Source organism: Ictidomys tridecemlineatus, chromosome 5 (assembly GCF_052094955.1).
Source record: "Ictidomys tridecemlineatus isolate mIctTri1 chromosome 5, mIctTri1.hap1, whole genome shotgun sequence".
Taxonomy (NCBI): Eukaryota; Metazoa; Chordata; class Mammalia; order Rodentia; family Sciuridae; genus Ictidomys; species Ictidomys tridecemlineatus.
The window spans coordinates 54130580-54146866 of NC_135481.1; the positions used below are offsets into that span (position 1 = coordinate 54130580).

Here is a 16287-nt window from a genome sequence, read left to right on the forward strand (position 1 = left end):
AATTGTAGTAGTTCATTAGATTGTAACAGTTTTAGTTTTTAAATCATGATTTGCTTGCCAGGTGGACCAAAGTATGTATGTTCTAGCTTAAAGTATTGCTTAGTTATTTTTCCCTCTTTTTGTGGTCTTTTTTTTTCACACTTTTTTTTTTTTTAAATTTTTTGGTAGTGGTGATTAAACCCAGGGGGTACTTACCACTGAGCCCATATCCCCAACCCTTTTAATTCTTTTTATTTAGAGAGAGGGTCTTGCTATGTTGCCCAGTGCTGCTTTGCTAAGTTGCTGAGGCTGACCTGGAATTTGTGATCCTCCTGTCTTAACCTTCCAAATCACTGGGATTATAGGCATGCACCACCATGCCTTACTGTTCACACCATTTTTAAAGCAATGATTTGTTTATATAAGCAGTTCTTAGCTTGAGAATGTGATCATAATCACTTGGAGAGCTTTATAAAAGTACACGTGCTTGAACTTCTCAGATTCTGAGAGAGCAAGTCTGAGGTGGTACCTGGCAATCTTGAAAACTCTGATTCTGATGTGCACTCTTGGATGAGAACAACCCTTTGTACTTATTTGCTTCTGTATATAATTAATTAAAAGAATGACAATTTTTTAAATTTAATTTTTTATTGTAATTTGTTATATATGACAGCAGAATGCATTACAGTTCCTATTACACATATAGAGCACAATTTTTCATATCTCTGGTTGTATACAAAGTATATTCACACCATTTGTGTCTTCATACATGTATTTAGGGTAATGATGTCCATCTCATTTCACTATCTTTCGTACCCCCATGCCCCCTCCCTTCCCTTCCCACCCCTTTACCCTATCTAGAGTTCGTCTAATCCTCCCTTTCTCCCCCTCCCAACCCCACTATGAATCAGCCTCCTTATATCATAGAAAATATTCGACATTTGGCTTTTGGGATTGGCTAACTTAGCATTATATTCTCCAACTCCATCCATTTACCTGCAAATGTCATGATTTTATTATCTTTTATTGCTGATTAATATTCCATTGTGTATATATATCACAATTTCTTTACTCATTCATTTACTGATGGGCATTTAGATTGGTTCCACAGTTTAGCTATTATGAATTGTGCTGTAATAAACACTGACGTGGCTGTGTCCCTTTAGTATGCTGTTTTTAAATCCTTTGAGTATACACTGAGGAGTGGGACAGCTGAGTCAAAAGGTGGTTTCATTCCAAGTTTTCCAAGGAATCTCCATACTGCTTTCCATATTAGCTGCACCAATTTGCAGTCCCACCAGCAATGTATGAGTGTGCCTTTTTCCCCACATCCTCACCAACACTTATTGTTGTTTGTATTCTTAATAGCTGCCATTCTGATTGGAGTGAGATGAAATCTTAGAGAGTAGTTTTGATTTGCATTTCTCTAATAGCTAGAGATGTTGAACCTTTTTTCATATATTTGTTGATTGATTTTTATATCACCTTCTGAGAAGTGTATGTTCACTTCCTTGGCCCATTTATTGATTGGGTTATTTGGTTTTTTTTTTTTTGGTATTAAGTTTTTTGTGTTCTCTATAATATCCCAGAGATTAGTGCTGTATCTGATGTGCATATGGTAAAAATTTGCTCCCAAGCTGTAGGCTCTCTCTTCACCTCCCTGATTATTTCTTTTGCTGAGAAGAAGCTTTTCAGTTTGAATCCATCCCACTTGTTGATTCTTGATTTTTATTTCTGATGCTATAGGAGTCTTGTTAAGGAAGTCGGGGCCTAATCTGACATGTTGAAGATTTGGGCCTCCTTTGTCTTCTATTAGGCGCAGGATCTCCAATCTAATTCCTAGGTCCTTGATCCACTTTGAGTTGAGTTTTGTGCATGGTGAGAGATAGAGGTTTAATTTCATTTTGTTGCCTATGTATTTCTAGTTTTCCCAGCACCATTTATTGAAGAGGCTATCTTTTCTCCAATTATGTTTTTGGTGCCTTTGTCTAATATAAGATAATTATAATTTTGTGGGTTAGTCTCAGTGTCCTCAATTCTGTGTCTTTGGTCTACCAGTCTAGTTTGGTGCCAAAACCATGCTGTTTTTGTTACTATTGCTCTGTAGTACAGTTTAAGGTCTGGTATAATGATGCCACCTGCTTCACTATTCTTGCTAAGGATTGCTTTAGTTATTCTGGGTCTTTTATTTTTCCAGATGAATTTCGTGACTGCTTTTCTATTTCTATGAGGAGTGTCATTGGAATTTTGATTGGAATTGCATTAAATCTGTATAGTGCTTTTGGTAGTGTGGTCATTTTGACAATATTAATTCTGCATATCCAGGAACTCAAGAAAGATCTTTCCATCTTCTGAGGTTTTCTTCAGTTTTTTTCTTTAGCATTTGGTAGTTTTCATTTTCACCTCTTTTGTTAGGTTGATTTCCAAGTATTTTATTTTATTGAGTCTATTATAAATGGGGTAGTTTTCCTAGTTTTTCTTTCAGAGAATTTGTCACTGATATACAGAAATGCCTTTGATTTATGGGTATTGCTTTTGTATCCTGCTACTTCCCTGAATTCATTTACTAGTTGTAGAACTTTTCTGGTGAAATTTTTTAGGTCTTCTAGGTATAGAATCATATTGTCAGCAAATAGTGCTAATTTGAGTTCTTCTTTTTCCTATGTGTATCCCTTTAATTTCTTTCATCTGTCTAATTGCTCTGGCCAGTGTTTCAAGAACTATGTTAAATAAAAGTGGTAAAAGAGGGGCTGGGGTTGTGGCTCAGAGATAGAGAGCTCGCCTACCATGTGTGAGACTCTGGGTTCAATCTTTAGCACCACATAAAAAACAAAAATAAAGACATTTTGTCCACATATAATTAAAAAATAAACATTAAAAAAAAGAAGTGGTGAAAGAGGGCATCCCTGTCTTGTTTCAGTGTTTAGAGGGAATGCTTTCAATTTTTCTCCATTTAGAATGATGTTGGCCTGGGGCTTAGCATAGATAGTTTTTATAATGTTGAGACATGTTCCAGTTATCCCTAGTTTTTTTAGTGTTTTGAACATGAAGGGGAGCTGTATTTTGTTGAATGCTTTTTCTGCATCTATTGAGATGATCTTATGAATTTTATCTTTAAGTCTATTGATGTGATGAATTACATTGATTGGTTTCCATATGTTGAACCAACCTTGCATCCCTGGGATGAACTCCACTTGATTGTGTTGCACTATGTTTTTGATGTGTTTTTGTATTTGATTCGCCAAAATTTCATTGAGAATTTTTGCATCTATGTTCTTTAGACATATTGGTTTGAAGTTTTTTTTTTTCTTTAATGTGTCTTTGCCTGGTTTTGGAATCAGCATGACATTGGCCTCATAAAATGAGTTTGGAAGTGCTCCTTCCTGAAATAAATTGAAGAATATTGGTATTCTTCTTTAAAGGTGTCATAGAACTTGGCTGTGTATCCATCTGGTCCTGGGCTTTTCTTGGTTAGTAGGATTCTGATGGTGTCTTTTATTTCATCACTGTTTAAATTGTGTGTGTATATTATCCTGATTCAATTTGGGCAAATCATGAGACTAGAAATTTGTCAGTACCTTCGATATTTTCTATTTTATTGGAGTACAAGTTTTCAAAATAATTTCTAAGTATCTTCTGTATTTTTGTAGTGTCTGTTGTGATATTTCCTTTTTCATTACGTATATTAGTAATTTGAGTTTTCTCTCTCCTCTTCGTTAGCATGACTAAGGGAGTGTCAATTTTATTTATTTTTTCAAAGAACCAACTTTTTTTGTCAATTTTTTCAGTTGTTTCTTTTGTTTCAATTTCATTGATTTTAGCTCTGATTTTAAGTATTTTCTGTCTTCTACTGTTTTTGGTGTTGATTTGTTCTTTTTCTAGCACTCTGAGGTGTAATGTTAGGTCATTTATTTGTTGACTTTTTCTTCTTTTAAGGAATGAACTCCATGCAATGAACTTTCCTCTTAGTACTAAATACTTTCATAGTGTCCCAGAGATTTCGATGCATTGTTATGTGTGTTCTCATTCACCTCTAAGAATCTCTTAATCTCTTCCTTGATGTCTTTTGTAACCCATTGTTCATTCAGTAGCATATTATTTAGTCTTCAGGTGTTGGAGTCACTTTTATTTTTTATCTTATCATTGATTTCTAATTTTATTTCATTATGATCTGATCAAATACAGGGTAGTATCTCCACTTTTTTGCATTTGCCAAGAGTTGCTTTGTGGTATAATATATGGACATTTTAGAGAGGGATCCATGTGTTGCAGAGAAGAAAGTATATTCATTTATCGAAGGATGAAATATTCTGTATATGTCAGTTAAGTCTAAGTTATTGATTGTATTTTTGAGTTCTCTAGTTTCTTTTTCAGCTTTTGTTTGGAAGATCTATTCAGTAGTGAAAGAGGTATGTTAAAGTTACCCAAAATTATTGTGGTCCATTGACTCTTGAACCTGAGAAGAGTATGTTTGATGAACATAGATGTACATTGTTTGGGGCCTATAAATTTGTTATTATTATGTCTTATTGATGAGTGGTTTCCTTAAGGAATATGAAATATCCTTTTTTATCCCTTTTGATTAACTTTGGCTTGAAGTCTACTTTATTTGATATGAATATGGAAACCCCTGCTTGCTTTCGCATTCCATATGTGAGTGGTATGATTTTTCCCAACCTTTTACCTTCAGTTTGTGGATGTCTTTTCCTATGAGATGAGTCTTTTGGAGATAGCATATTGTTGGGTCTCTTTTTTTAATCCAATCTGTTATTCTATGTTTTTTGATTGGTGAGTTTTGGCCATTAACATTCAGGGTTATTATTAAGACATGATTTGTGTTTCCAGCCATTTTTGTTTATTTTTGAAAGAAGTGTGTTGAAGTTATCCAACTTGACTTGCTTTCTCCTTTGATTAGTTTTTCCTTTAGTGTAATAATACCTCCCTTTGCTCTGTGACTTGTAGTGTCGGCTGACTTCAGAGCCTGTGTGAAGTTCCCAGGTGCAGGCAGGCTAGTGCACATAGGGGACTATGTCTGCTGCTGTAGAGTCCCAAGATGGGGGCAACCCGGGGAGCCCCACATTGTTAGATCAGGGTCCACACAGGGGTGGCAGTTGGAGTTCCTACCCTGCTGGGTGTCCTCTGTGGGGGCTTTGTCCATGATTTCTGCTTGAATGAGTGGCCAAAAGTTCTTTGCAGGTTCTGCTGTCGACCTCTGGTCTCACTTGGGTATCCAGTAGTCCTGCGTGGGTGAGTAGTTGGGAGACCTACTCAGATGCTGAGGCCTGGAGCCCTAGATGGGCAGGGTGCTTCCTGGGAGGGTGGGGAGTGATAATATCATTGGCAGAGAAGCTGTATTCTCACTACTTGAATCCCACATCACGGAGCTATGCAGAATGCTGCCTCCCTCAGCCCCGCCATCTTGGATCTCCTCAAGAATGACAATTTTTAATGTCTTTTGAATATGAGGTTCTGGCTTATTACAGAAAGAAGAATTATCTTCTCAAAGAGCTGAGTACACAGTTACCTGTTTCGTTTGGAATTTCCAAGTCTTGGAATACTTTTCAACCCTCAAGCTTTATTTTTTTTTTTTAAAGAGTGAATGACATTGGGGCTGGGGTTATGGCTCAGTGGTAGAGTGCTTGCCTAGCATGTGTGAGGCACTGGGTTCTATCCCCAGCACCACATAAAAATAAATAAACAAAATAATGATATTAAAAAAATGACACCATGTTTTTAAAAAAAAGAGTGGATACCATTGTATATTACTTTTTTTCCTGGTTAATGCACAATTTTAGAACTCAAAAAAATTATATTAAGTTAAAACATTCAGAAGAAAGTACAAAAATGTTTTTTAGATTTTAATATAGTTTCACAAAGTGAAGATTAAAGTGCTACAATTTTTAAAATTTAATTTTTTGTAATTACTATGACATATTAATTGTACAAATTAATGGGATTCACTGTCATGTTTCCAGACATCTTTTATTGATCAGGTCCATCCATCCTCCTTCTAACTGTCCCTTTCCCCACCCCAACATGTACTTTTCTCAGTCCTTAGTAATCCGTCTTCTTTCAGGTAATTTTTTTTCCTAATTTCCACATATGAGAGAGAACATGTGATTTGTCTTTCTGTGTCTGGCTTATTTAGCTATATCCCCATTCCTCCCATTCAATCCATTTATTTGCAAATGACAGGATTTCATTTTTCTTTATGGTTAAATAATATTTTTTTTGTGTATATATATATATATACATACACACACACAAAGGAATATATGTGTGTGTGTATATATATATACACACACACACATACACTGTGTTTTCTTCATTTATTCATCTGTTAAACAGGCATCTAGGCTGGTTCCATATGTTGACTGTTGTGAATAGTACTGCAAAAAACATGGGCATGCGGGAATTTCTTTTGAATGCTGACTTCATTTCTTTTCGATATATACCCAAGAGTGGGATAGCTAGAGCATACGGTAGTTTTCATTTTAGTTTTTTGAGGAAACTGTGTCCTGTTTTCTATAGTAGTTGTCCTAATTTCCATTTCTACCAATCTGTATATTAGCATTCCATTTTCTACACATCCTTGCCAGCATTTAAAAAATTTTTGGTAATAGTCATTTTAAATGGCTAAGATGAAATTCCTTCCTTCCTTCCTTCCTTCCTTCCTTCCTTCCTTTCATTCTGGGGATGGAACCCAAGGCTTTGTGCATGCAAGGCAAGTACTCTACCAACTGAGCTATCTCCCCAGCCCTGATGGTATTGTATTTCCACTTCCCTGATGAGTAATATTATTGAGAATTTTTCATATATTTGTTAAACATTTTTCTTTTGAGAAGTGTCTATTCACATCATTTGCCCATTTTAATTGGATTACTTATTTTTTTGTTAAATTTTTAAAATTCTTTATATATTCTTGATATTAGTCCTCTATCAGAGGAATAACTATCAAACATTTTCTCTCATTCTGAAGGTTGTCTCTTCACTCCATTAATCATTTACTTTGCTATGCATTAGCTTTTTAGCTTGATGAACTTCTGTTTGTCAAGTTTTGCTGTTGTTCCTATGCTTTGAGAGACCTATCCAGAGAATCATTGTATATATATATATATATATATATATATATATATATATATATATATTTTTTTTTTTTTTTTTGTACTGGGTTAGAACTAGTGGCGCTTTACCACTGAGCTATATCTGCTGTTTATGGATACCCAGTTTTCCCAGTATCATTGTTAAAGAGGCTGTCCTTTCTCTAGTTATGCATTTGGTCCTTTTGTTGAGGATCAGTTGGCTCTGGATGCATAGGTTCTTAAGTTTGTTCCAATGTTTTTTTTTTTTAATGTCAATACCATATTTTTTTATTACTGGTTCTGTAGTTTATCTAGAAATCAGGTATTATTATGCCTCTAGCTTTGCTCTTTTTGTTTAAGGAAGCTTTGTTTATTTAGTTTTTTTTCTGTGCTTCATATGAATTTTAGGATTGTTTATTCTAGTTTTATGAAAAATGTGATTGATATTTAGATGGAGGTTGCACCGAATCTGTAGATCTCTTTGGGTCATAGGTAATTTTGGTTGTGGGCTTGTTGTACATAGCCTTTATTATGTTGAGGTTTGATCCTTCTGTATCTAATTTGTTTAGAGCTTTTGCCATGAGTGGGTATTGAATTTTATCAAATATACTTTCTGTGTTTGAGATGATTTTGAAATGAATATGTGATTTTTCTTATCATTCATTTTATTTTTGTGATATATTATTTTATTGATTTGCATATGTTGAAAACCATCCTTATATCCCTAGAATAATAACAACTTTATCGTGATTATATGATCTTTTTGATAGGCTGCTGAATTTGATTTGCAAGTATTTTATTGAGGATTTTTACATCTGTATTCATTAAGGGATATTGGTCTTTAAGTTTTCTTTTTTTGGTGTGTTCTCATCAGGTTTTGTTAACAGAGTAATCAAGACTTCTTTACAAAGCTTATCTTGAGCTTTTCATGAGATTTTTAAAATTAATTTATTTATTCTAATTTGTTATATATGACAGCAGAATGCATTTCAATTCATATTACACATATAGAGCACAATTTTTCATTTCTCTGGTTGTACACAAAGTAGAGTCACACCATTCGTGTCTTCATACATGTACTTAGGATAATGATGTCCATTTCATTCCACCATTTTTCATGAGATTGAAGATAGTATTTTATTGGAATGACTATAGGCATACAAATTCAAGTTTTTGTAAGTACTCACGCCTGACTAAAATTGCGTGTGCAGCGTATTTTCTAGAGAGAGAGGCTGGAAATGATTTGATCAGAATGCCAGTACTCAGTAGATAAATAACTTTCTTCTCTGAGCCTTGAGTTCTTTGCCTGAAAAAAATTTTTTCCTTTCTCTTTACTTTTCTTTTTATTCACAATAAAAGGAGATAACACACTTGAAAAGCACATTTATTTCTTGATTTCTGTTTCTGTGTGTTTTGCTGGGGCTTAAATCCAGGGCCTCCAGCATGCTAGGCAAGTGCTCTACCACTGAGTTTCACCTCCAGCCCGGCTTGATTTCTTAAGGACAGGGTCCTGCTTTGTTGTAAGTGCCCATCCTTTCATAACTAAATGCATAGTTTATTGACTCTGGTTTTGGAAGGACAGAATCTTTGCTAACTCAGTTGTGTTATGTATAAAGCTTGTACTTACAGAGAAAGTTGAAGTTGTGGTGACATAGTAGATATATTAATCATTCAGTAACTGCTTAAATGAAATTAGTTATCTGTCCCATTTCATTTATTTAAAGGGAACTCAACCTACTTTTAGGAGTTCAATAAAATGATGTCTATTTTAGCTCTTGTTGATCTGACTTAAAACTCTCTTTTGAAATCATTTTCATTAGTTAAAATATATATTTCAGGTATTTAAATTAATGGGGCTGAAAACAATGTTGTCACTTTAATTCCCATTATATATAAATGCGTATACTGTTGCTGCTACTAAGCATAAGCATGGCTTTTATTTGAGTGCTTACTATCAAACCTTTTTCTAACCTTTACTTCAAATGATGTCTTACACTGCAGGATTTAAAAGATGAAATGCTTTGGTTTTAAATTATTTGGTGAAAGTAGAGGTCTAGAGTTAGGGCCCTTCCTTCTTGGTCCTCTCTTAGGCTGCTTCCATGATTCTAAGCCCTTTCTGAGGTAGAAAGGAAGGCACTGAGGCTAGAATGGTTAAAGAAAATGATTAACAGCACAGAGTAGTTAGACAGCCCAGTCTTTACTCCTTCCTTCCATAGTGTATCTGTTACTACTGCAGTGATAGTTGCTATGTTAGGAATATATTCTCATTGTTTCATAAATGTAATAAAATTGTTTACAAGTCCAGTAAGAAATCTCAATATACTTTATCATCATACTAAATGATATTTGAAATTAATAATTTTATTTTTTCTAGACTCATTTTATTAGTGCTGCATTAAAGACTAATAGTTTTCAGCCTGGTAGCATGCTTCCTTCCAGAGCAGTGGAAAAGTATTCTGTAAAACCAGAACATCCTCATCTTGGTAGCAGCAATATGTCTTCACATCACACATATACTTCCAAACAAGGTAAAAATATTTAATTTCTTATGGACTAAAAATGTAAGGATTTTCTTTGCGCTATATGAACTGAAAACTTATTTACTAAGTGGCAAGATTCTTACAAAATTTCTGAGTCTTTGTTTTATAAAATTTTTTTTATAGATTAAGTAAATTTTAAATTATTTTTCAACTTGTTCAAATTATGAATCAAGTCCTAATTTATGGTTTTAAGTAATAGCCTTTATAATTTATCAGAAACCCTTAGAAATTTGGAAAAATTTATTTACCAATAAAATTCTCCAATTTCTCTGACAAACTGCATATTTACTGTTTTTCTTGATTGTGTCAGGAAAAAAACAACTGAGTTAAAATTATAAGCTATTGTAATCCCCTCTTATTTGTAGTTTTGCTTGTTGAGGTTTAAAATTGTCCATGGTTACCTGTGGCCTAAAAATATTAAATGGAAAATTCTAGAAATAAAACAATTACAAATTTTAAATTGCATGCTGTTTTGAGTAGCATGATGAAATCTCATATTGTCTGGCTTATTAGTTTTGCCAGCACATGTGTATGATCCCTTTGTCCAGTGTATCCACACTGTACTGTTTGTGTGTACAGGTAAAAGATAATACATTATCTTTAGTTTCAGGCATTCATTAGGGTCTTGGAACATATCTCCCCAAGAGTAGGGGAGACTACTATATTTCTAAATATTTTCAGTTTGACTAATAAAAATCTGTTTATAGAATTTAAAAAATATAATAACAAAGAAATACACAGCTAATTTCTTAAACTTTTGGAATTTAAAATAAATGAACAGATATTTTTCCAAATTATTGATGTTTTAATAACATTAATGAAAATCAAAGGTCTCTTCATTTAATGATGGTACAGGTCTGTGTATTTCTCATATTTTATTTGTTACAACATTGTTGTATCACAGTCATTAAACACTTCTTTTACTTATAAGGTACGTTTATTTTGCAAATGAGCAGTCCTTACAACACTGTTGTGAAGTAGTCTGAGTCAATTTTTAAGTTGCAAAAAGGAATATGAAATACAGAAAGGTTATGACTGGACTGTTTAAGGTTACTACATTGAGAGTTAGGGCATGAGAGCAAGGTCAAGAGCTCTGATTTCAGTGTGACCGAGCCTTGATCCTTCTACATAAGGGAACACTTTTCCCCCTAGTATATTTACTCAATTCCACAGAATAATTTTGTTTTTGTAGACTTAAGCTGTAAAGAAAAAAAAATGACTGTTTTATCGATTGCATACTTAATTTATTTCAGTGTTTATATTAATTATGATAACAGAAATAAAAGAAAAACTTAGTTTAATTCAACAAATTCAACAATTAGCCCTTCGAGGTGACACACACCTATAATCCCAGTGGCTAAGGAGGCTGAGGCAGGAGGTTGAAAGTTCAAAGTCAGCCTCAGCAAGAGTGAGGTGCTAGGCAACTCAGTGAGACCCTGTCTCTAAATAAAATACAGAACAGGGCTGGGGATGTGGCTTAGTGGTTGGTGCCCCTGAGTTCAACCCCTTGTATCCGTCTCCCCCCAAATTCAACAAATTAAACTTTTTATTTTTCTGTGTTTTTTAATGAGTATGTGTCACTTTTAGATTTTTTTTTTTTTGAGAGAGAGAGAGAGAAGTATATTTATTTTTTAGTTTTTGGCGGACACAACATCTTTGTTTGTATGTAGTGCTGAGGATCGAACCCGGGCCGCACGCATGCCAGGTGAGCGCGCTACCGCTTGAGCCACATCCCTAGACCTACTTTTAGATAGTTTTAATTGTAGCACAAATACAGTTTTGTATTTTTTCTTTCCAAAATAGGATGGGTAATGTGCTGACATTATAACAAGTTTGTAGAGAGGCACATCTGATACAACAGTGTGAATACACAGTCATCACACCTATAACCTGAAAAGGATCTGTATTTCTTTTTTATTAACATATTGAAAGCATTTCCTATGTTTCATATAATTATTTTCACCAGTTTAATTTTTTCTTTTTTCAGTGTTGGGGATTGAACCCAGTACTTCATGCACACAGTCAAGCATTCTACCATTGAGCCACACCCACACCCTATAATTTTAAAATTTAATAACTAAAAGTCTGTTGACCTGTTACCTTGAGGTTGGACACTTAGGTAGGTTTTAGGGGTTTTTTTTTCTTGATAAATAATACAGTAATGAATATCATCACATATTTAACACTTTTTAAAGTTTTTTTTCCTTATGATAAATTCCCAAGGGTAATGTTATTTAGGTGGTATATTGCTACATGGTTTATCAATTTTCATTACCATGAAAAATGTCTAGATATACCATTTTCACCACAACTTTAATAGTACTGAATGTTGCCAGGCCCACCAGCCTCAGCAATGGCGAGGCACTTAGCAACTCAGTGAGCCCCTGTCTCTAAATAAAATACAAAATAGGGCTAGGGATGTGGTTCAGTGGTTGAGTGCCCCTGAGTTCAATCCCCAGTACCACACACAAAAAAATGTTATTATATTGATTTGTGTTTATTGCTTTAGTGAAAAATATTTAGTCTATTTCTTTTGACTTCTAGTTAAGAATGAAGTTATTTTTCTACTTATTTGTTAATAATTTATGTATTTATCAATCCTGTGTACTTTTGGTTTTATTTTTAATGTACAGGAAAGAATAATACTCTCTAATTTTTAAATTTTAACAAGCAAGTTAAATTTCTTATTTATTTTCTATTAAAACACCTTTAATAGAGTTTGAAGATATGGATTTTAATGAACAAAAATCTCCTTTGGAGACACCAGCACCTCGCAGGTTTGCTCCTGTACCTGTTTCAAGAGATGATGAAATGTCAAAGAAGGAAAATCCCATAGAAGAAAAAGAAAACATGGAAATGTTAGGTCAGAGAGGTAAGAAACAATTATAGACATACCTGCCTTGACTAGACCTATTTCAGATTAGGAAATTGTCCTGAAATTTTGTCACTCATGATTTGGAATTCTCTGTGTGCCCTGTAACTAGACTGATATCTCTATTTTCACTACTTTTCTGTAAATGATATTTATGGGACAAATAAGTCTTCTTTAGATTATATGTAGGAGTTGAAGGTATACATTTATAGTTATTTTTACTATCTCCTACAGGTTATTACTTAAGCTTTTATTACTATAAAAATAATGCCTGTTGAAGGTAAGACTGATCATTTTTAGAATGTGTTTCCTTATATTGTTTTTAGGTGTGAATTTCAATAATAAAACTCAGGGAAGTTAACATTCACCATGTTTCGCTGGAAAAAGTGCTAATATATGAACTATTTTACTAGAAAACAAGAACTTTTATATGTGACCTGAAATAATAGTGTGCTACAGAGCCTTAAAATGTAGCCCTTCTAGTAAAAGTAAGGAAAATATTAAGCTGTAGGTTTTTATTCTTAGATTCCTTTAAATGCATTCAAGTCTTACCTTAGGCAAATTTCAAGAATTTAGAAGATAATATTTATTAAAGAAACCAATTTTACGAAAAGTAATTTCTTATGTAGTCTCACTAAAAACAATTCCAGGAAGATCCAAGTAATTGTGAGGAAACAAACCTCCTTTTTACTGATTTACAAAATAGTTCAATTTCTGGAGTTTTGTGATAATGATAGTTCCCTCTGTGACAGAGACAAATTTAGTCTTTTTGCCTAATATAATTCATGTTTTTACCAGAGTGGTTTATATGAGGTATAAATATTTAGTGTTACTTGGTGAGTGTATTTATAGTCTACTCTTTTGTCTTAATCTGTTTTATGTTGCTATAATGAATTCCTATAGGTTGAGTAATTTGTAAAGAAAAGAAGTTTATTTAGCTCATGATTCTGAAAGTCCAAGAGCATGGTGACTTATATGGGATTTGCCTCTGGTGAGAGCCTGCTGGTTCTTGACATGGTGGAGGGCATCGCATGGCACAAAAGGAAGCTAGTCAGAGAGAGCTTGGTTTTATAATGAACCCACTCCCTTGAAAAACCTGGTAACCCATTAATACATGAATGGATTAACTCATTCATGAGGACAGAACCCTCCTGACCCAATTACCTCCCAAAGTTCCTGGCTCTCAAATACCAATAACATATAACTTTAAGGATTAAGTTTGTAATGCCTGAAATTCAGAGGATACATTAAAACCATAGCAATTGTGGAGTGAATTAAGTAGATAGTCATAGAAGCTGATTTAGGCCAGAGTACAGACATAGTGAGATGTTATGTAAAGGAGAAATTAATTAATATTTGGAAAATGATACTGTATTTTTTCTATTACAGGAAATGTAAGACTGTTGGAACAGATTTTGAATAATAATGATTCTTTGATAAAGAAAAATGAATTGTTAGACATAACCTCACTAACTAGGCCGACAATGGAATGGAAACTTGAGAAAAAAAACAGGTAAAAATAAGAAATTGGAATGCAAACTAAACTAGAAAGAGTTTTGTTCATATTTCTAAAGTTTATTTAAGAATATTAATAAATTATTTTTAAAAATTATCTTCAATTTAGATACTATTTTCTGATTCTAATGTATCTTTCTCTTTTTCTATAACATAGTAGGACAGGGAATGGGTTGTGAGTATAGAAGAAATGAGGACAGCTATGAGAATGATGTGTTTGATGTTGTTAGAGAAGGGACATATAAAGTGTCATTGTACTATTTTTACTTTTGTATATGTTTGAAATTTTATGTAAGAAAGATTTTTTTAAAAAATCAAGTAAATCTTGGCCATAATTATATTTCCCTTCTATATCATGAAAACTACAGTAATAAAAATTTAAAAGAGCCACAACTGGAGTATTTTTATGTAAATATATTGTACAATTTTAATTTATTTACATTTAATGCACTTATTGCTAAGATATTTATGCTTGCCATATTGCTATGTATTTTCAACATGTTTCAGATCTTTTATTCCACCACTCTTCCATTAGTGCTTTCTTTTAATTAAATAGATATTTTCTAGTGTACTATTTTAATTCCTTTGTTTCCTTTACTACATTTTTATAGTAATGTATAGTATTTATTGGTTATATAGGAATTAAAATTGACATATTAGTTTAAAACAAACTAGTTCAGATTAATATCAATTTAATTTCAGTAGTATTAAAATTTTTCTCCAATGTCTCTCTTCCCTCCCCCTTTTTTCCACTATTGTCAAATTATATTTTGATCAATTATAAGCCCTTCTATACAGCTTGATAACTTAAAATTTATACAGCTGTTTTTTGAATCAGAAGAGCATTACAAAAATAGATGTTATTTTTTATGTACGTATATAATTGACCTTTATTTGTACCCTTTGTTTCTTCTTATTGATTCATGCTAGAATCTAATGTCTTTTCATTCTAAAGGATTTTCTTCAGTATTTCTTGTAGGTTGGGTCTTTTTTTAAAAAAATATATTTTTAGTTGTAGATGGACACAACACCTTTATTTTTATGTGGTACTCATCTCGCATGTGTGCCTTCCACATTCGAGATGAGCACTCTACCACTGAGCCAAAATCCCAGCCCCGCAGGTTGGGTCTTCTAGCATTGAATTCTCTGTTTTTGTTTATATGGGATTGTTTTTAGTTTCTCCTTCAATTATTCTTGTTTGTTTGTTTGAACATAAATTTATTTTCTCACATTTGTGGAGGCTAAAATCTAAAATCAAATTGCCAATTAGGGCTGATTTCTTCTGAGACTTCTTTCCTCAGTTTGTAGATGGACTCCCTCTTTTGTTTCTTCTCGTGGTCAACCCTCTGTGTACACAATGCATGCCTCTATTATTTTCTCTTTCACTTTTGAAGGATAGTTTTGCTAGTTATAGAATTTTTGGTTGGCATTTTTTTTTCTTTCAATACTTTAAAGTATCATCTTACTTCCTCTGGACTCTTATATAAAGACTGATTAAAAGCCAGGTGTTAATCTTTTTGAGGATCTTTTGTAATATGATGAGTCACTTTTCTTTTGATGCTGTTCAGATTTTCTCTTTGCTTGGGATTTTGGACAGTTTCCCAATGATGTATTCAAGTATGGATATTTTTTAGTTTATCCTATTTGAAGTTTGTTGAGCTTTTTAGATGAGTAGATTAATTTTCATTATGTTTGGAACATTTTGGCCATCATTTGTTTCTTTTCTTTTTTTCCTTTTTTCTTTCTGTTTTGATGATAATAATTTAGATACTGTTTTCTGATTCTATTATTGTTTTGCTAGCCAAGGAGAAACACAGGGACTCCTGTCCCAGAGTTGGTGATTTTTGGACCATCATTTCATTGTATATTAAATAGTATCAATGATATATGTGATGATATGCTTGATGGTATTCCATAGGTCTCTGAGGCTCTGTAAATTGAAATTTTCAATTACAGAATTTATATTTGTGTTTTTTTCTTTTTGGCAAGACTTCATTCTTAAATTTAACTTTAATTTTTTGAATAGGTTTCTTTAGTAATAGCTGATTTGTAATCTTTACCTAGTTAGTATAATATCTGGGATTTCATAAGGACAGTTCTACTGACTGTCCTTTTCCCTGTGTTTGTGCTTTTTTTTTTTTTTAAATTTCTTTATGTGTATCAAAACTTTTGTTGAAAACTGGACATTTTAAATAATACAGTAAGGCAACACTAGAAGTCAGTGTTGTTTTGCTATACTGGGAATTGTTGTTCATACAGCTGGTTATTTAGTTACTTTCCTGGACTAATTCTATAAAGT

At 33.0% G+C, this 16287-nt stretch overlaps 1 protein-coding gene and 1 non-coding gene across 16 annotated transcripts in view; one reads left to right on the plus strand and one right to left on the minus strand.

The window, feature by feature from the left end:
* The window catches only part of Kiaa0586 (KIAA0586 ortholog), a 137798-nt gene that overhangs the window by 16200 nt on the left and 105311 nt on the right, over nt 1-16287 (plus strand). For all 15 annotated transcript variants that reach the window (XM_078049965.1, XM_078049966.1, XM_078049964.1 and 12 more), the window contains 3 exons: nt 9436-9589; nt 12318-12473; nt 13863-13986. In XM_078049965.1, the coding sequence (XP_077906091.1) occupies nt 9436-9589; nt 12318-12473; nt 13863-13986 (434 nt within the window). The remainder of the gene's footprint in view (nt 1-9435; nt 9590-12317; nt 12474-13862; nt 13987-16287) is intronic.
* LOC120887092 (small nucleolar RNA U13) lies at nt 11400-11502 on the minus strand. The gene has a single exon (XR_005730259.2). It is a non-coding gene; the product is annotated as a small nucleolar RNA U13 (small nucleolar RNA).